Source organism: Eurosta solidaginis, chromosome 3 (assembly GCF_040869045.1).
Source record: "Eurosta solidaginis isolate ZX-2024a chromosome 3, ASM4086904v1, whole genome shotgun sequence".
In the NCBI taxonomy this organism is placed as follows: Eukaryota; Metazoa; Arthropoda; class Insecta; order Diptera; family Tephritidae; genus Eurosta; species Eurosta solidaginis.
Window position 1 is genome coordinate 259768434 of NC_090321.1, and position 21511 is coordinate 259789944.

Here is a 21511-nt window from a genome sequence, read left to right on the forward strand (position 1 = left end):
AAGTAGAAAGGCCGGAGTGGGTAGATACAATTTTGGAAGCTCTGAAGGGATCACAACAGAAAAATGCCGGAGTTATGAAATGTTTCAAGTGCGGTAACCCAGGTCACATTGCACGTCATTGCAGTAGCAATTCCAATAGTTCCAACAATGTGGGTGGCCGTAAACGCAGAGCTGAAGGAGACGAGCAAATCTCCAAATCCACTCAATCGTTAAACTAAAGCGAGTCAGCCGCAAGGGGCGACAGCTGGCTCCCTCAATTGAATGCCCCATAACCTCTATCTCGCAAATTGGAAGAAGGTCAAGCAATCTTACTGTTGGAGGACATGTGGACGGAAAGGAACGGTTACTGACTGTAGATACGGGTGCATCTCATTCCATCATTCGAGCGGATTTAGTCAACAAGAAGATAAGACCATTGCTTGGAGCAAGATTACGTACAGCCACGGGAGAGGACACCCAGGTAATTGGAGAAGTAGAATGTGAAGTAGCAATTGGGAACGTCACGGTACTTCACAATTTTATAGTGGCAGGTATTGTTGATGAAATCATAATTGGAGTGGACTTCTTAATCAACCAAGGCATCAAGATCGATATGCAAAGCAAGACGATGCGATATAAGAACATGGATGTGCCACTTAATTTCGGCTACGAGAGAGGCTACAGCAGTAAACGAGTGCTGGTGGAAGAGAGTCAGCAAATACCACCAAAATCAGAAGCAGTCATCTGGGCAAAGGTAGATGGAGATTGTGGGACAAACAAATTGTGGGTTGTCGAAGCAGCAAATAAATCAGCACTGAACATACACTTGTAGGAAAAACCCTGGCTATGACAAAACAAGATGGACGTATTCCGGTAAGAGTACTCAATGAGTTCAAGTCACCATTCAATTTGACCAAAGGAGCTATTTTGGGAAGATGCCAAGAGGCCGAAGTAGTTATTAACTGTGAACAGCTCCAGGAATACGTTTCATCTAGTAATACTGATCTTTCAAATGATATCACGGCATGGACGCATGGGCTAGAGGACCCCTATCAGAGTAAGGCAAAACAACTGCTCCTAAAGTATGCGAACATATTTGACCAGGATGATTCTAAACCAGGCCGCACCAACGTTGTGAAACACCAAATTGACACTGGATATGCGAGGCCGATCCGTCAAGCTCCACGTAGTGTTCCACTGGCGAAGCGGGAAGTTGTGAGTCAAATCATTCAAGAAATGAGCGACAGCGGCGTCATCGAACCATCAGCTAGTCCATGGAGCTCACCGGTAGTACTTGTAAAAAAGAAGGATGGAAAAATGAGGTTTTGCGTGGACTACCGGAAGTTGAATGACGTAACGAAAAAGGATAGCTACCCATTGCCAAGAATTGACGACACTCTGGACTCGCTATCTGGTACGAAATGGTTTTCCACGCTGGACTTGAAAAGCGGCTACTGGCAAGTGGAGGTGAAGGAGGAAGATAAAGAGAAAACAGCCTTCAGTGTCGATGATGGTCTTTGGCAATTTACAGTGATGCCTTTTGGACTTTGTAATGCACCAGCTACTTTTGAGAGACTCATGGACCAGGTACTGAAAGGACTACATTGGAAAACATGCTTGGTGTACCTGGACGACATCATCGTATTGGGCAAGAACTTTGATGAACATCATAAGAACTTGGGGGAAGTTTTCCAGAGAATAGCTGGCGCTGGTCTGAAGTTAAGTCCCAAAAAGTGTGCGCTGTTTAAAAAGGAAGTCAATTATTTGGGTCACAAGGTAACGACAGAGGGCATCTGCACTGCGAACGAAAATATAGAGGCTGTAAAGGATTGGCCAAGACCACAGAACCTACATGAATTGAGAAGTTTTCTTGGGCTATGCACATATTACCGCCGATTTGTACCAAATTTTTCCAGCGTAGCCCACAGCCTCCATGAGCTTACAAGAAAAAACAAAGCTTTTGAATGGAAGAAGGAGCAAGAAGTGGCTTTCCAAACATTGAAGGAGCGTTTGTGCACTGCCCCAATGTTAGCATATCCTATTCCAGGAGCAACATTTATTCTGGATACAGATGCGAGTGGATATGCTATAGGAGGCGTTTTATCACAACTGGTCGATGGACAGGAGAAGGTAGTTGCATATTACAGCCGTTCGATTGGAAAACCAGAGAGGAACTACTGTGTTACGCGGAGAGAGCTGTTGGCATTGGTAGACTGCATTAAACATTTTCACAAATACCTCTACGGCCAGCGATTCCGTGTCAGGACAGATCACGCAGCGTTGAAATGGCTTCTGCAGTTCCGTAATCCGGAAGGACAATTGGCACGGTGGATCGAGCGACTACAAAGCTACGACTTTTCCATTGAGCATCGAAAAGGTAGTACCCATGGAAATGCTGATGCAATGTCACGAAGACCATGTAGTTTGGAATGCAAGCACTGTTCAAAAGCCGAGGCTAAAGAAGACATTATAGATGTCCGGCTAACGAATATAACATGTACAGATGAATGGGACAAGGAACAGCTAAGAAAGTGCCAGCTAGAAGATGCAGATGTGTCACGTGTTATGCAAGGGCTCGAACGAAATGAAAGACCAAACAGAGAAGAGATGTCAGCAGAGAGTCCCATTGCGAAGTCATATTGGGCACAGTGGAACAGTTTAGAATTGATAACCGGTTGCCTTCATCGACTATGGGAGAGTGAGGATGGTAAATACAAGAATAAACTGATAGTTGTTCCCAGAAAGAGGATTCCTGACGTGCTCAGCGAGCTGCATAATGGTCCAAGCGGAGGTCATCTTGGAATCACGAAGACGCTCGAGAAGATTAAACATAGATTCTATTGGGTTGGTTGCCGTCAGTCGGTCACTGAGTGGATTGCGAACTGCGAGGTTTGCAGCAGAGCGAAAGGGCCCAGAACACGAAGTCATGGCCAGATGAAGCAATATAACTCAGGTGCGCCATTTGAAAGGACCGCCATGGATGTCGCAGGTCCATTTCCTACTAGTAACCGCGGAAACAAATACGTACTGGTGGTTATGGATTATTTCAGTAAATGGCCAGAGGTATACCCAATCCCAAACCAAGAAGCAGAAACAGTAGCAGAAGTGGTTAAAAACGAATGGGTTGCAAGGTATGGTGTACCAATGGAGTTACATTCTGACCAAGGCAGGAATTTCGAAGCAGCTGTGTTCCAGGAAATGTGTAAGTCATTGGGCATTCGAAAAACACGGACAACTGCATTGCATCCTCAATCCGATGGTATGGTAGAACGATTCAATAGAACATTGGAGGAGCACTTAAGGAAAGTATTAGACAAGTACCATAAAGAATGGGATACCCGCATACCATTATTCTTGATGGCTTACCGATCAGCAGTGCATGAGACAACGGGCCAAACCCCTGCAAAAGTAATTTTTGGCAATGACCTTAGACTGCCAGCTGATTTGAAGTTTGGGATAGATGCCAATGCGGAGAGAAATGTCAGGAAATCCACTAGTGATTTGGAAGAAGAGCTAAGAGAAATACATGATCTGATAAGGCAAAGAACAAAGATTATGAGTGACAAGATGAAAGCCAGATACGATAAAGCAATTAATTCAGAAGGTTTTCAGGAAGGAGATTTGGTGCTGTTATACAACCCACAACGTAAAAAAGGTTTGTCCCCGAAATTGCAGTGTAATTGGGAAGGCCCATACAAAGTTGTAAAACGGATCAACGATGTAGTGTACCGCATACAAACCATCGGTAAACCGCGAACCAAAATGAAAGTGGTCCATTTGGAAAGGCTGGCAACGTTTAGATCGAGAGATTTGTCTGATCGGGACGATCAGACTTAGGTGGAGGGCAGTGTCACGGATATTACCATCACTAAGTTATCCCATCACTAAGGCGATGCTAAGGCCATGCCAAGCAGTATTTACGTTAATAATCAAATCAAGTATACACATATATAAGGCAGCCCAGAGAGATGTCACACACAGATGCATTTACTTATACGCCTATGTGCGCGCGGGAGACTGTAAACTACAAACATTCACATCAATAATTCAATCTTTATGTATCTACATAAACGAATAAATAATTGCGTGTACACATATGTACGTATACGAGCAGCGGAGCGGCAATGCACAAACACATGCATATATCTTATGGCAGTGGTCACAAGAGAGGGCAATAATTTGTGCACGTAGTTGTGGCTGGCGATTTTGTAGCCGAAACAACTAGTAAGTTCTGGAAATCGAAGAGCCTAGAAGTATGCAGCGTAAACTATAAAAGCGGGGCAAGCGAGTAAGAAGTAATTCAGTTTGAGTTGAGCTATCAATCAGTTTGCTTAAGCACGCGATCTGGCGGCCAATAGTAGAGTTTCATTTGAGTTATTAATCAGTTTGGTTATTAAGCCAGCGAGTAGCAAAGTATAAGTGTTATTGTGAAGTACTTTAATAAAGGCCATTTTTCTATCATTCAATATTGGAGTTATTTATTCAACAGTTTAGTGATTCGAACTTAGCAGAGGATTGCAAATAAGAGGATTTGCAGCAAATTCGTTACAGTATGCTTCTCCATACTAAGCTTCTTTACTGGGATGGCTTACATCCAACGCACTTTTAGATATGTGCTGTGCGCGATTATTGCCTTAGTTTGCTACTTGGCTGTCAGTTTAAAAGTTGGCGCGGCTGTAGTTTGAGCTATTTCCTACATTACAGTGATCTGATAGCTTGTAGGATCTGTTTATTTCGAGATCAGCACAGTCTGTCGCAGACCCTACTCATTTCATTACTTTGAAACCATTCACCATTCGAAGCGCGGGCACGTAATGAGGTAGTATTTTCGTCCAGTAATTGATGACGCTGTACTACTATGGCCGTATGGGCTGTGTAATTTGCATAATATTGTACACTGCAGTGTAGGCAGGCATTATTTTCAGAGCTTCTGTAATGCTAAGCATTGATAGCCTGAACAATTCCCCTATAATTTACTGACGTAGGTTCTTTTTTGTGGGACTATTCACCAAACAACGACTCCATAGTATAGAGAAAAAAGGCGATATAACCTCGTACTCCCAGCACTATTATTATTACAGGCACAAATGGTGGCGAATCTTTGTTCACCCTTTCTTCCACGTTGTGCTTTCACGACAACTAATTCTCCAGAAGAATTCCTATATATTTTGTGCAAGGTTTCTCCTGCAGGCTCACCCCTACTAGCTAAGTCCTAGTCGAATTTGGGACCTCTTAGTGACCAAGACTATGCCCATATTCTTCTCATTGGCGGTCGACCCGATATTAGGTGCCCAGTTACTTATGAAGTGCCCAATCCATCAAAGAGCTAGCTGTTGGAAGGCATTTTACACTTACACACTCACAACCGCCACGTAATCTGCGTGCAGATCAAGATTCGTATATAAACCCTGCAGAAAGAATTAGACACAGCCGCGCAAAGTGAAACTTTCCCACTAGAAGCTTAATGACTGCCTCCGAGCTTGTGCTAATCGGATTCTGAAGTATTAGTTATATGTGTCTGCAAAGTGGGTCAATAGTCATTTCGTAGGCCATCACAAAACTAAAAGTGTTAGTTGGAAGCACTGTGAGGGGGCAGAGTTAGAAACAGACCTTTATTTATATTTTCTCTAAGTACTGCTATCAAGCGAATTGAGGATATTTTTGCGGTTCGCATTTTTATACTGGAGTGTATGTAGCTCAGCTATGAAGAGGCCCGGCCTGTTCCCGTTCTTTATTTTATAAAGCTATTTATCTGCATAGAAAACTGAAGTGATTTATTGTTTTTTTTTTATATGATATGTTGATAGTAGGGTCGTCTCCCTGCATTTCTTTCGCAAATAGTAGGAGTGAGTTTCTGCCATTAATATCTTTTCAGCAAAAACTATTTTGTCTCACATATGCCGTTCGTAGTCGGTATAAAGCTTGAAGTGCAAGGAGCTTGAGCTGTTAACCACTGGGTGTAATGGTTGTAAATTTTACCAAAAAAATCGGCGACAGACGGAGGGTCTTAAGCCCGGAGAAAACTCCTGTAAGAACGAAAGAGCGATGTAACCGATGTCCAGAGAGTACTAAGATTATGGAGGGAAGAAGCGTTTCTCTGCTCTCATAAATATTGACAGCGATGTAACGCACAGGGATGATGAACCCGATCTCGGAATCGATGACGATTATGACGAAGTCAGAATAGCAATAAGCAGATTAAAAAACAACAGGCCCGCGAGCGCTGATGGTTTGCACGCATGCATCAGCTTTTTTGGAAAATATGGTCGGACAAGTTCTTGTCTGAGAATTAGAGTCTAAGTGTTCTTTGCCCAGTCCACAAGAAACGAGATCCTGAAAACTACGCCAACTATCGCCGAATTCTTAATATTGGGCCAAAGAAGCCCACCGTGAAAAAATTTACACACATCACTTCTTCGTCGATTTTAAAGCCACCTTCGACGGCACGAAAAAGATGCTGTCTATATGCCGCTAGATCTGAATTTGGTTTTCTCGCAAAATTTGTACGGCCATGCAAAATGAACATCTGCTCAGTCAGAATTGAGTAGGACCTCTCCTAGTCGTTCGAAACCAAACAAGGTTTCAGAGAAAATAAAATAAGCTGCAGAACTCAACCACCCTAGAACACCATGAACCAATAAACAGATCCCGCATTAAAAAATTAGAGAGCAAAAAAATCATAGTTAGCCGTGAAATAAATTTTCTCGGCGTGACGTCACGCTTTTGACAACATATTTCATTACTGACGCAGTGTTCAGACTTTATTCCAATCGGAGTATTTTGCTCCGCTCTTACCTCCTACTACATTTTTTTATCTCAAAGGTTTATTTTGGTCGAGTTGAAAACTAAATAGTATTACTACCTAATATCTTTTTGTTGAAGCTTTTATTGTATACGTATGAAAAGCTGATAGTTTACAAGTGACGATTGGACGAAATTACGTGAATTCTATGTTTATGTCTTCAGACATGTTGGTTCACATTTTACTCACAGTTTTTGTACTTTTTTCGTACGGAGCGAAAAAGAAGAAATAAAATGTAAGCCAAAAATATGTTCGGGTGTGATCTGTAAATCCTGGCAAAATTTAACATACAGCACTTCTTGAAGTACGTTGAGTCAGTGAGGTCAGCTAACCCTGTTTTGCGATAACAGTCGCCAATTGGGGGACAAACCGAGGTAAAATCTTCCTCCAACTGTCTCTCCCAACTCAGTGCAGGTTTTCTCTTTCCTCTGTTCACAAGCTGCCGGAGCGTATTCGTTCATCCGCATAACATGCCTTAGCTAACGAAGCCTTTGGATTTTCAATCGCTGCACTATCGTCCTGTCTGCGTAAAGCTCATATAACTCATCATTATACCTCCTTCGACACTCGCCGTCGGCATCACGGATAGAACTATAAACCTTCCGGAGAACTTTTCTCTCGAATACTCCAAGAGCCTTTTATTTTCTCTCGACACCTTCCATGATTCCGAGCCATAAATCAGGACAGGTATTATGAGTGACTTACAGAGCGAGAATTTTGTTCGTCGAGAGAGGACTTTACTTTTCAATTGCCTAAAGAAACACTATTTGGCAAGTTATTCTCCGTTTGATTTCTAGGCCAACATTGTTTTTGCTTTTAATGCTGCTTCCCAAATGAACGAAATCCTTCACAGTCTCGAATTTATATCCGTCAACAGTGACGTAGCTACAAAGGCCACGATGACAGCAAGTACTTCGTCTTGTCCAAATTTACGGCAAGATCCACTTTTTTTTGCTTCTTTATCTTCGCCTCCGTGTTTGAACAGCCCGGCGGGTATCCCGTCATTACTCAGCACCTTGTGATTTTTTAGCCGTGATGTTGGATGCCGGGGAGTGTTTTTCATCATCGGCGATCGGGGTATCGGGTTCGTCTTCCTCACACTCTGTACGTCAGTTAACAGGTCGCCATTATCGTTCCTACAGGAATTTGCCCCGCGATAAATATCCGGGGATATAGAAGGTGGTGTGTTAATAGGAGCATTAATTGGGCATCCTACACGTTTTAGGCCGACTGCATGTGCATCTGATAAGGCAGATAACTTTTTTTGCTAAGAAACATTTTATGGCAAAAACACAATCGAAAGTTTTGCCAAGACACCAAATAAATTTGATGTTAGTTGTTCGCCCGCTTTCAGAAAGGAAGAAAAAATATACTCCGAAAATTTAATTTTTACTCCGGCGTAGTCGTTTGCTCAGGTAACAGTTTTAAATACTCCGAACACTGGTAGCGAAATATGGAGAAATGTAATAAATCGAAAAACTTCAAAAACGTTACGTTATCAAACTTTTTTTTCAATTCGATTACAAATACAACAATTCCGGAATGCGGGATCTTGGCTCATTCGATTATGCTAGAACAATATTCTTTAAAAGCTTGCGATCACTGGCGTATGTTGACGACATTGATATCATCGGCCAGAACACCCACGCCGCTTACTTTAAAAAGAAGCGCAAAAGATGGGTTTGACAACATCAGCTCTGAAATCCAGTGATTGAAAATAAATGATACTTTGCAAAACGTAGACAATTGAAAAGTAAAGTCCTCTCTCGTAAAACGAAAATCATGCTCTAAAAGTCACTTATCGTACCCGTCCTTCTATATGCTGCAGAAACATGGACCATGACAACATCAGATCAAACGGCTGTGGGAGCGTTCGAGAGAAAAGTTCTTCGAAAGATTTACGGACCTCTATGTGTTGGCGCCGGCGATTACCGAAGAATATTTAACAATGAGCTATATCAGCTTTATGCGCACACCAACATAATCCAGCGATTTAAAACACAGCGGCTACCTGGCTAAGTCATGCTATGCGAATGAAAGATGATGCTCGGCTATGAAAGTATTTTTATCGGAACCTGCTTATGGAAGCAGAGGAAAAGGGCGGCCTGCACTCCGTTGGAAGGACTACGTTCCAATTCCGCTTGTGTGACTAATTAATTGACGCCAGTTAACCCAACATAGAAAACACTGACGGTCATAATTATTTAAACGGCTAAACGCCAATTAAGTAAGTACGTCGAAAGGAAGCAAATTGCCGAACTCTGGATTCCGGTGTCTGTTGGAGCGAGTTTACTTAAATCTTAAGAAGCCCCACAAATTAATGAATGCTTTCTTTCTGTAAGCGTATTTCCGGATACATATCTGGATATGTTTTGCACAGTAGGAAAGCTTTAACTCTGCGAAAGCTTTCACATTCGTTAGCATGTATGGGAAAGCTACCTTAAACAAAAGTTGTACAAACTATTGATATAAAGATAAAAGCTCTTTGTAGTTGGAAAAAAGTTTTAATTAAGCACAAAAGTTCTCTTTTAAAAAATACGTTAAGAAAGCATCTACTACAATATATTTTATAACAACGACATATATGCTAAAAGAAAAAAGCTACAAGACTTATCCTGTACACATCCCCACATATACGCATATACTCCTCAAGCACAACGACATTTTTTAGGTTCTTTGCAATCATCTTCGGGCGTCTCATTTATATGCATATCCTCGGGTTGCACGAATTCACGATTCGGTCTCACACAATTATTTGAACGATCATATAAACCTAGAAATGTTTTACAATTCGAGCAATGCAAATATTCCCTATTGTTGGTGCTGGGCACCAGAAATGGTAGGAAACAGAAAGGCCAACAACTGAGTATACAAGCGGCACAGCAAGAATTGTTAGCAGAACGTTCCGCCTGGGTGCGTATTAGAGGACGACAATTGGCACCACATTTGGGACAATAAAGAGTGCCATTAGCAGGACGCCACTTCTCGATGGAGTTGCGAAACAAACTGCGATTTGGCTGATTGGCACGTGGCGTTTGTGAGGGTGACGTATTCACATTACAGCGGCGTGTAACACTCGGCTTATCGTTGCTGCGTTCGGGATGTAAAACACAATCACATTTAGCATCATCGTCGTGGTTTCTATGTTCGACAACTGTTTGAAAACAAAAGAGATCATGCAATTATTTGATTTGGATAGACCAACGATTAATTAGTTATTTGTGAACTTACTGTGAGGTGAACGAATAAATAAACGTTCGCGCGATGAAGCTGAATTCTGTTTGGATTCTTCGCAATCCTCTAATTTACTGCGAATGGCGGTGGGATCGATGAATTTTTCTCGTGTTTCCTTGTACTTTGGCTCTGCGTAATCGTTGAGTTTAGTTCGCGGCAAAACAATATTTCCTGCCGCTTCGCGCATAGTTGGAAATTTTTTATATTGCATTGTGTTAGCGCTTTTATAACCGTTAATGCCAGTATAGCCGTTAGTTTGAATTGTGCTTTTAGAATCGTCACTGCTTTTATAGCCGTTAGTGCCTCTATAGCCAGTGTTTCCTTTGTTACTTTTATAGGAATTAAAATCGTCCTCGTCAATATCAACAATTTCAATATCCCGATGATCTGTTCGTATGTGATCGAGTAATGCGTTTGTATCGTAGCGTGAACACTCCAAAATTTTACTGCATTTTAAACAGCGCACATAATGCGTCTTAACTGTTTTGGGTGAGTCCATCGTACATTTTCAATTATTTAAATTGTTTTGGCCATAATTTAAATTCAAAATTTGCATTGATTTTTATAAACTCCTTTAAATTTTTTGTGCAATTTCATTAACGTTAGCTTCGCAGTTTTTCTCTAAATAAATATTTACATCAAATAAATTTTTTTCTCTTCAAAATTTTGCCGAATCTTTCACACGCGTTTTATCCTGTTTGAAGTTTGGCGCAAAAATAAATAGTTTTTAAAGGAAATTTGTTAATTTTTGTTAGAATTAGGTGAATAAGGATATATTTTTTTATTCCAACGATTTTCAACGATAGAAAAAAATCTGAAAATCGTATTTGAAAATATTTTTCGGCATAAATTTCTTAATTAAACTATTTCTATTTGCTATTTTGACATTTAATGGAATAAAAGAAAGTCTCCAAAATGTAATCTAGCGTTTATAATGTGAACTTACAATTCATAATGTAAACATTTCTCTCGATTCAATATTTTTTCTATTCCTTTTATTCTGGAAATGCCTAGAGTTGGGAAAGGGGTAAATACTCAAATGGTAAATACCCGGTAAATTGGTTATACAGTGAAATTCCCCATTACGGACAGTCCTTCAGCTCCAATAACCGAACAAATTTTAGGCACACATGTTTTTAAACGGTTTTATTTAGCTTGAGTTGACAGGCAGGCTGCATGCACGGCCGTTGTGAACGAATTTTGTAATTAAAATTTAAGTAACTTCCCGATAAGCTACAAGCTTGAAACTTGGAATATAGTTCAGAACCCGATGACAATGCAATAATAAGACAAAAAATCGCCGCTAGGTGGTGCAAGGATCGAGATATTCGCAAAATTCGCATTTGTGGTCCGATTTGGCTCATATTTGGAACACATATTACATACATGAATAGAAAGCGACCAATGATGCCCGATTTGACTCATATTTGGAACAAATATTGCATACAGTCCGGTAGAAGTGACATCAAAATATTTTGGAGTTGAAGGAGGGACAAGCATACGTGGCGCAGAGTCGAGTAAAGTCTTTGGAAGGATTATGTATTGAGGACGTAGGTTGCAACAAATTGTCAGGAAAGAGTCCTTGTAATAATGAGTCACTAAATGAACTAAATAGAATGAGAAATAATAGGCAATTAAATAAAGACTAAAAACTTGAAAATAAAATAATTAAAAAAAAATTTTAAGTTAAACGGTTTTATTGAAAACAATACTTACATGAAGTAGTAATAATACGAAAAGCTAGGAAATAATTAGGTAGGTCCTAGGTACTAGTCATCACACTCTTTATCAATCTAGGGCGTTGATCATACAATTATATAAAAGCGTTGGACGCGTCATATTTCTATTGATAGTCATAAGTAAAACCAACTGAACCTTAATCAGGTTATGCTGCGCCTCACAATTTTAGAAATTTCACGCGCCCAACGCTTTTATTTAATTGTCTGATCAGCACCCTAGATTGATGAGGAGTGTGGTGACTAGTACCTAGGACCTACCTAATTATTTTCTAGCTTTTCGTATTATTATTACTTCATGTAAGTATTGTTTTCAATAAAACCGTTTAACTTAAAAATTTCTTTTAATTATTTTATTCATTCATTTTTTCATACAAATATCATCCTAATAAATGGATACTCTGGTGGCCACCGTGGTGTGATGGTAGCGTGCTCCGCCTATCACACCGTATTCCCTGGGTTCAACTCCCGGGCAAAGCAACATCAAAATTTTAGAAATAAGATTTTTCAATTAGAAGAAAATTTTTCTAAGCGGGGTCACCCCTCGGCAGTGTCTGGCAAGCGCTCCGATTGTATTTCTGCCATGAAAAGCTCTCAGTGAAAACTCATCTGCCTTGCAGATGCCGTTCGGAGTCGGCATAAAAACATGTAGGTCCCGTCCGGCCAATTTGTAGGGAAAAATTAAGAGGAGCACGACGCAAATTGGAAGAGAAGCTCGGCCTTAGATCTCTTCTGAGGTTATCGCGCCTTACATTTATTTTTTTTTTTTAAATGGATACTCTAATTACCGGACGCGGGCAAAGTATTTCAAACCATTTTCGTAAAAAAATTTCTCATAAACCGAAAAATATCACAAGCAAGCTTCATTATAAAAAATGAAATAGGTGGTTCCCCTTTTAACATGTATGCACACATTCAAGCCGTGTGCTTCAAATTAAGGGTAGTTTTCCATTCAGTTTGTTAAGTCAGTTGCATGCGAGTGGTTGGGTTCAAAGTTCGTAATAATATGGGGCCGAAAAAGAAGGTACTTTCTATTAAAAGAAAAAGGGAAATTATTAATGTTTTCGAAAGAGATAAATTATCAGTACGTGAAAATGCAAAAAGGTAAAGTATAGTGAGCCCAAAAATTTAATGGTGTAGGTAATCATTACTTTTGCTTTGAAAGGTTTAATATTGGCAAAACAAAAGCTGCCGAAATCAATAAAAATAAAGAAAAAATCATTCTAAATGGGAGTCTGGAGTTAATGTTCATCAAAAGCGAAGTTTTCTTAAAGAAGGCGGCTCTGAAAGAGACGAGATGTATTTTAATTGGTTCGCTAAGGCTAGAAGTCGTGCATTTCCTGACAACCCTCGCTCTTAAATCCGAAAAAAACTATCAAAGGAAAGACTCAAAATTGTGTTCTGTGCTAACACGGCTGGAGATAAGGAGCTGCTTATTAGGTTATAGGTAAAACAGCCCGTCCTCGATCTTTTAAACATGTTCCAATCGCAAAACTGCCAGTGGATTGGTAGTCTAATAAAAAAGCATGGATGACTCGAGAAGTAATGAGTGAATGGCTGCAGCAGTTCAATCGAAGAATGAAAGCCCAGAATCGAAAAATTATCTTGTTTTTAGATAACGCAGCTTCTCATCCAAAGGAATTAAACTTATCCAACATGAAAATTATTTTCTTGTCGGCATTTACAACGGCAGTTACCCAACCCCTTGATCAAGGTATAATCCAAAATTTTAAAAGTTTGTATAGACGCTTAGTTTTAAAACACTTGCTATCTAAAATTGACAATACAAGTTCAACCTCAGAGCTCTCAAAATCGATTAATGTACTAGAAGCTGTGTATTTCATCAAAGCATCTTGGGATAAAGTGGAAGCCACAACCGTCCGAAATTGCTTCCGTAAAGCAGGATTTTTGGAAACTTATAAAGATATTCCAGATTTTGATCCCGAAGATGAAATTCCACTGGCAATTTATGCTATGCTTCAGGAAGGACTAGATTTGGCAAATTATTTGGAAGGCTTTCTTCAAATGGATCAAAATGTTTTCACTGAGGACAACAATATAGAAATTCACGTTAGACCAACAAGATGATACTGTGGACATAAGTGATTCAGAAGATGAATTTTCAGAAGAAATAAGTGAGCCTATAACATCCTATGATGAGGCTTTAAAACTTGTTGCGCGCTTGAAACAATTTGCAAAAAATGACTATGTAGCTTTTCAGCACATTAAAAATATCGGGAGTCACTTTGAAAATGAACATTTTAAATTAAAGCAATCAATGTTTAGGCAATCTAGCGTTATCCAATTTTTTCACTCAAACTAGTATTGAAATGTAAAGACTTGTAAAATGTATTTAATCGATATATGTATATGTATTTATATGTAATACTAAAGAATGCAAATATTCTTTACTTCCAAAAATGTCTTAAATAAACTATGTACAATACAATTTATATGTGTGGTATATATTTTGTGACTTCATACCTTATAAGCGGACATCTCCCATAGCCGGACAAAAACACTGCGACGGTGAGTGTCCGGTTATAAGGAATTTCACTGTATATGGTAAAAATGGGTAAAGACCCAAATATTTATCCAAAAAGGGTAAAAATAAGCTTTTGGAAAATATTGGATACAAACACACAAATTCAATCCAAAATATACCCAATTTGTCCTATATTGGTGGGTAGTTATCCATTACGCTATCGGTTGAATAAGTTTTAATCTGTAATCCAGCGTTTTTCAAAAATATTTAGCCCATAATAATGCATGACGTTGCTAAAATTAAAGTTTATCCAGTAAACATTTTAAGTCTAAAAAGAGTCGGAATAATATCTAAATTGGAGCGTTTACAGTCGGTATGTGCTCATTTGGGAGGCCGAAACCAATGTATTTCCCTTCTTGTAATAGTCGTCCTATATGAGCCTATTAACGTATATCATTTGAGCCTGAGTCCGACATAAGTCTTAAAAGGCGTTTAAATAGCTCATATTATACTCTACCGGAACTCTCCTGCGTCATTTTTAACTCTAATAAACTCTGATTATCTGACATCTATATGGCTTATTTATTAGGCATCGCGAGCGCTTTTTGGGGTCATATATAGTTCGACACACCTGTATCTGTGTCAAGATGTCACAGCTCACACAATTGCAGCATTTGTCACTTAAGGCACAATACCCTTTTGCATCTGCAGCCAGCTAAGGCGACAAATACCCCTGCGACTGCGCCAACGGATGCCAATAACATCCATGCACGTCCAAACAGGCTCAAGTTTGAAACGAGTCTGCGAAACAAAAGAAATCAAATAAAACAGTTAACTTAAAGTCCAATTTCGCCAACACAAGTAAAGGCGTATTATTAGGAACCGCTCGTATAGCCATTCATTACAATGGCACGAATTATTCGGCCAGAGCCTCATTGATTCTGGATCTGAGTGCTGCTTCATCACGGAAAGACTCAGACGAAGAATCAACTTGCCAACTAAAAAGATGCATGCCCAAGTTTCGGGCATCAATAACACTGTTTCTGCGCAAGTCAAAGAGGCACGTGCCATACAATTGCGGTCACCCGTTGACCCACTAATTTCAATTGACGTTTTGGTATTAGTCTTACCCCAGGTAACTGGAAACTTGCCCACTTGTGATGTTAGTGCTCTAACACAACAGGCGTTCCCAGACCTTGTACTCGCGGACAAACGATTCTTCGTCAATGATCAAGTCGATCTTGGTTTAGCGGAGACATTTACCCGCAAATTATCTTAAGCGGTATTAAGAAGAATATTCTTAATACTCTTCTATCACAAGAAACGGTGTTCGGTTGGATACTGACTGGTCGTGCCGACGCAGCCAGCCCAACTAACCATAATCGGGTATCCTTCTTCAATGAAGTAGCGTTAGACAAACAGCTAAGCTCCTTCTGGGAAATTGAAGAAATCCCTAAAGCAAAAGCCCTCACAGTCGAAGAAAAACAATGTGAGGAGTTATACTAATCCACAAAGCAGCGTAACCTTGATGGTAGGTACATCGTGTCCCTTCCTTTTAGGACGGATTTCCCTGCCAACATTTGCCTAGGACCGTCTTTAAGAATAGCGTGCTCTCAATTCTACAAAACCGAGACACGACTCAAGAAAAACCCTGAATTGGAGGGCGAGTATAATAGGGTTATTATGGAATATGAAGCAATGGGGCACATGTCAAAAATAACCGGGCTTCAGTCGGCCGATGCAGTCGACTGTTATTATTTACCGCATCATGCGGTCATCAAAGCAGAAAGTACCTCAACGAAAGTTAGAGTAGTTTTCAACGCATCTTCACGTTCTTCAAATGGTACCAGTCTGAACGACGTTCTTTTCCCTGGGCCGGTACTCCAGTCTGATTTATCCATATTAATTCTTCGCTGGAGACTTTTCAGATACGTCTTCAATAGCGATATTGAGAAGATGTACAGACAAATCTTAGTAAATTCCAAGCAAACCAAGTACCAATGAATAGTTTTCCGCTCAAGCTCAAACGATCCAATCAATCTTTATGAACTCAAAACGGTAACTTTCGGGATTAATTGTGCTCCTTATCTGGCAATAAGGACTTTATTCCAACTAGCTGATGATTCAGAAGCTTCTCATCCAATAGCTTCGAATATTTTACGGAAAAATATGTATGTCGACGACGTCCTCTCAGGGGGGCATTCCATTGAGTCCACGATAGAAGCTAGGGATGACATATCTACTGTTTTACAATCAGCTGGTTTCCCATTGCGCAAATGGACCTCGAATAACAACGAAATATTAAAAGCAATTCCAAAACCTCATCTTTTGAGTGAAGATCTTCTAGAATTTGAGGATTCAAGTAGCGTGAAAGCACTTGGAATTAGGTGGAATGCACATTCCGATAAATTCTATTTCACTATCAAACCAATAGAAAAAGATACAAGTCTCACCAAAAGAGCGATATTGTCGACGATCGCAAAACTTTTTGACCCGTTAGGTTGGCTGGCACCCACAATTATAGTCGCGAAAATAATTATGCAAAATATATGGCTAGAGGGTACTGGGTGGGACGAATCCGTATCTCCCTTAACATTGGAGAGGTGGAAAAATTTAACCGGAACTTACAATGAACTCCAGAAATTACGAATTCCCCGAGGGGTCTCCTATTCCCCGACAGAAAAAGTAGAAATTCACGGGTTTTGCGATGCTTCCGAAAAAGCATACGCTGCAACGGTCTATTTGCGGGTCGAAAAGGATGACAAAGTAATTGTCAACCTGCTTTTTCTGTACGATCTACAAAAAGCACGTTCAAAGTCAACTCATGGGAATCTTACCACAAAAGCGTACAACTTTTTCGCGCGCATTTACTAACACAGGGGTGGATTTTGCAAGGCCGTTCGACATAAAGAGTTATACGGGGCGCGGCTGTCGTACTTCAAAAGGTTACGCCTGTATCTTCGTTTGTTTTTCTACTAAGGCCATACATTTAGAGGCCACTAGCGATTTGAGCACCTCATCTTTTTTAGCAGCGTTTTCGCGATTCGTAGCCAGACGAGGATGTCCAAGGAATATCTACTCAGATAATGGGACCAACTTCGTCGGAGCTTCACGCGCACTAAAGGCAGAATTTAAGGCTTTTCTCGCCGATTACCGAATACAAATTCTCTCGAAATTTGCATATCAGGCATTAACCTGGCATTTCATACCAGCCGGCGCTCCGCATATAGGCGGGCTATGAGAACCCGGTGTGAAAAGCTTTAAAACACATTTTAAAAAAATCGCGTTGAGCTCGAAATTTACTTTCAAGGAGTTCAACACGCTACTTTGCAGAATTGAATCCTGTCTTAATTCGCGTCCTCTAAGCCCTGCCTCCAACGAACCTTCGGATCTAGAAACCCTGACTCCAGGTCACTTTTTAGTCGGCGGACATTTATTAGCTCCACCAGAGCTAGAAATCAACGAAAACCCGGCCTCAATCGTGAATCGATGGCAAAAACTCAAGGCATTGCATCAAAACTTTTGTAAAAGATGGAAAACCGAATACCTATCGGAGCTACAAAAGAGGACGAAGTGGAAACATCCAAAATCAAACATCAAGGTAGGAGATATGGTGGTCATCAAAGAGGGCAATTTACCGCCAAATGAGTGGAGACTGGGACGAGTGGTCAATGTTTATCCTGGTTCCGACAACCGGGTACGCGTCGTAGACATTCGGACAGAGAGGGGCCAAGTGACAAGACCACTTGTCAAACTGGTATTATTACCACCATTTGTCTCACAATCAGAAGAAACAAATCTGGCAAAAGTAACCATGACACAAATCTAACCACTACTCAAAACCAACAATCTCACAATTAGAAGAAAACCAAAAAGAAAATACATCATTCCCTTTAAAAAATTTTGTCTTACTTTAGTCGACACAGCCTAATGTGAACAACAATTCAACGAGTGTAGGAGTTTTTTCGGAAGTTTTACTAAATTCCCTTGGAGACTTTTTTTTTTTTCGACCCGCCCTAAAGTACATGTGTATGTTTGCACAAATCACGGCGTGATATTCTATTGCATATTCACATTTCGTGTTTCTTGGTTACAAATCCACGTTTTCACCTTTAAGAGGCTTTTTACATGCCCCCATGCAGAACGATTATACTGCTGGGTAGGCACACGCCGGTTTAATTTGTACAAATAGGCACAATACGGTTATGGGTATTAGGCCAAACCACAATGCACACTTTTTTTGGTTCCGGTCACCGGAATTTTTCCACATGGGTTTGTGTTAAGTATAAGTTTTCGAAATATTACATTAAGATTAAGAGCGGATTGTTTGGTTGATAATGCGTCATTTCAAAAAAAAAAAAATTTTTTTTTGGTGTTGGGAAAAAGTTTGCAATTTCGTTATTTTTCTCACACTGTTTTTACGCAATACCGTAACCTAACGCGAGCTTAAGCCAAACAACCACTCGATAATATTTTTTATGTATCACATGGGAAAAATCGGCATCAAAAAAAAAATTTTTTTTTCCCACACTAATATGTAGTCTCACCACACGTTTTTTGCACACAAAAATTTATAGCCAATTATTACATTGACCAGAAAAGTGTTCATTTCTTTGCAAATATTTTTCACACATTTTTTTTTGAAGAATGGAAAAGAAGGATATTACAATGGCAAAGGTAGCGTTACGTAGAAGAAAATTCATCCGCTACCAATTCCATTGCATTAACCCTTTCTAAACAAAACAGTGATTTAACAAAAATGTATCAGAAATCTAAAAAAGAAAGCGAAAAGAAAATTTGTTTCCTTGGTACACCCGAATGTACAATACACGCGCTACTCCGATCGTTTTTTTCATGATGGATTATCCATCAACCTGAAAAACAATTACACACAAACACGAACAATTCAACACCACCTCATGTATCATTTAACTTTTTAGAGGAAATATTATGAATAATTATTTATGTATATTATTCTTCACTTTAAATTCATTTCCTCTTTTTTTTCTTATACACTAACACCACACTTCCGACACTCTCGAAGTAACATTTTTCGCCCGCACAACAAGCACCGCGAATCTACGCTCGTTCACTCGCACGTTTTTTAACTTAACTTATTAATGGCCGTCAGCCATTAATTAACTTAGTGCGACGAAAAAGTTATCGATATTCGATATCGTCGTAGGTAGGTAAATCTTAAGTAGGCATAATAGAGGGTCCACACTAGGCAATATTTTATATAGTAAAAGCCAAAACAAAATACCACCATGAAAAATTTTTTTGGCATTCTCTCGGTCCGTATTCCCGAGGAACTTTCATGTCTCAATGAAATATCTCTAAAAATAACGGCATCTCAAGCCTCTTGCACACGGGAACTCTCAGGATTGCTTGTAACCTACAAACCCACCTCATATTGCTCGCCATCCATTAGGGTGGTTTTTTAAATACGGTGAAAAATGTTTGAAACTAGGGAATTGTTTATTTTTCTAGATATGACGCGTTTCACTGAAATACGTAAAAGGGCCGAGGCAACCGAGTTCCCACTAATCTGTCGCATCTGCTAGAAAAAGCGTCCACTACGGGTTTGTCCAGTATTTCGCAGCCTTTCTACGCCAGAACGTTGGGTCAAGGTCATTAGGACACGTCACTGTGTCAATTGTTTGTCGCCATTGCATCGCGCAGGTCATTGCACACACAACGGAAGGTGCCAAAAGTGTGGAGACGATCACCACACGATGTTACATCTACAAGATGCGCCAAAATCAACTCAACGACCTACGAGGCCTATACTCGGGGAAGCTGATGACAGTGACAGTATGTCCCTATTTGCGTCAGATGTAGAGACGGTCATTGAAGCCACAAATTCTGGAGCGGAAACGTCTGTTTTCAGCGTACTGGAGTGGAATCTCATGCATTCCACCCAGGGGAAGCAAGCGGATTGAAACCACAGCGTTTTCGACCACAGCTCCAACACGAACGACGACAGCACCGCGGATTGGAAATGAAAACTTTCCAACCGCGCAATAAAAAGAGCACAAGAGCCCGACGACGAACCCGTAGGCACCAAGAGAGAGTGGAATCGTCAGCATTCCACCTCACGCCTATCTCGAACTTCCGGTCCGGAAGAATAGCCCCAATTGGAGCACCGCCACAACCCATACAGTATCTTACAGCAGTGGCACCAACCGCCGTTGTTAAAATAGAGGCACAAGGGCGACTACATCTGGTGCGAGCTTTGATTGATCCCTGTGCGGCCACCACCGTAATCGACGAATATCGCGCCCGAGATTTGCAGCTTGGTGTAACATACATCATCCGCCAGATGGGTTGCTTTCTTAAGCTGCGTGGGAAGCATGGTCAGCCTGTGACTAATACCACGCACGCAGTATGTGTCTGCAATTTGCATCGACGCACACCGCTAATTTCATTAGATGACACGATCGTGGGAAAATATGCCAATTTGAAGCTGGCGGATCCACGCTTTAATATCGCAGCTCCAGTCCGCCTTGTACTCGGGGCAGAAATCTACTCCAAGATCCTATTGGGCGCAATTCCGGTCGGCACATTAGGCCCACTGTTGGCCCAAGATAAAATTTTTGGATGGGTTATGTCGGGCGCTTGTTAGGCTCTCCTTGCCTTTTGCATAACAACTTTATTTTAGCTTAAGAACACTATTCTATTTTAGCATCAAATCGATCTATATATTTTGAATTCTATAAGTTAATAAAACGTGCCACTGAAATTTAAAACCACGTCTATTTTTTACAGTTTTTTTGTCTAGAGTAAGCCCATAATGAAGACGGGGAAGCTGTAAATAGTTATAAGTTAACCTTGATGGAACACGACGGCTCAACTAAGCGGTTATGTTTTCAAGGTTGCGTCACGCAACGGGGGCCGGCATGTTTAGGCCAACTGCCCAAAACCTAAAACTTGTGAGGTAGCCCACGTACTTTCCTATACGTATTTTTCTATACTTAAATTGTTAACAGAGGTGGTCGAACGGTGCTAGTTGTCCATGTTAAAACATCGCACGAATAAATTAACCGTTCGACAGCAACCGGCGTTAACAATTTTTTAATGTTAATTCGATCACTTGGATTTCTTACCGAACGAGTTAACACGCATCCAGCCGCCGTCCTGTTCCTGAGAGTTTAAAGGTAACCTGAAATTAAATATGTATATGTACATATTAATATAGGATTAAGACTGACTTGTATGTTATAATACTCACGTATATTAAATATTTGAATATTAACACAAGTCTTTTTATTTCTC

At 40.3% G+C, this 21511-nt stretch overlaps 1 protein-coding gene across 1 annotated transcript; it reads right to left on the reverse strand.

The window, feature by feature from the left end:
• Positions 1–9337: 9337 nt before the first annotated feature.
• Positions 9338–10835, reverse strand: LOC137247118 (uncharacterized). Its single transcript, XM_067778192.1, has 2 exons — positions 10013–10835; positions 9338–9935 (listed from the first exon to the last, which is right to left on the reverse strand). Exons 1-2 carry the CDS (start codon positions 10512–10514, stop codon positions 9430–9432), a joined length of 1008 nt encoding a protein of 335 aa, XP_067634293.1. The 5' UTR covers positions 10515–10835; the 3' UTR covers positions 9338–9429.
• Between the last annotated feature and the right edge of the window lie 10676 nt (positions 10836–21511).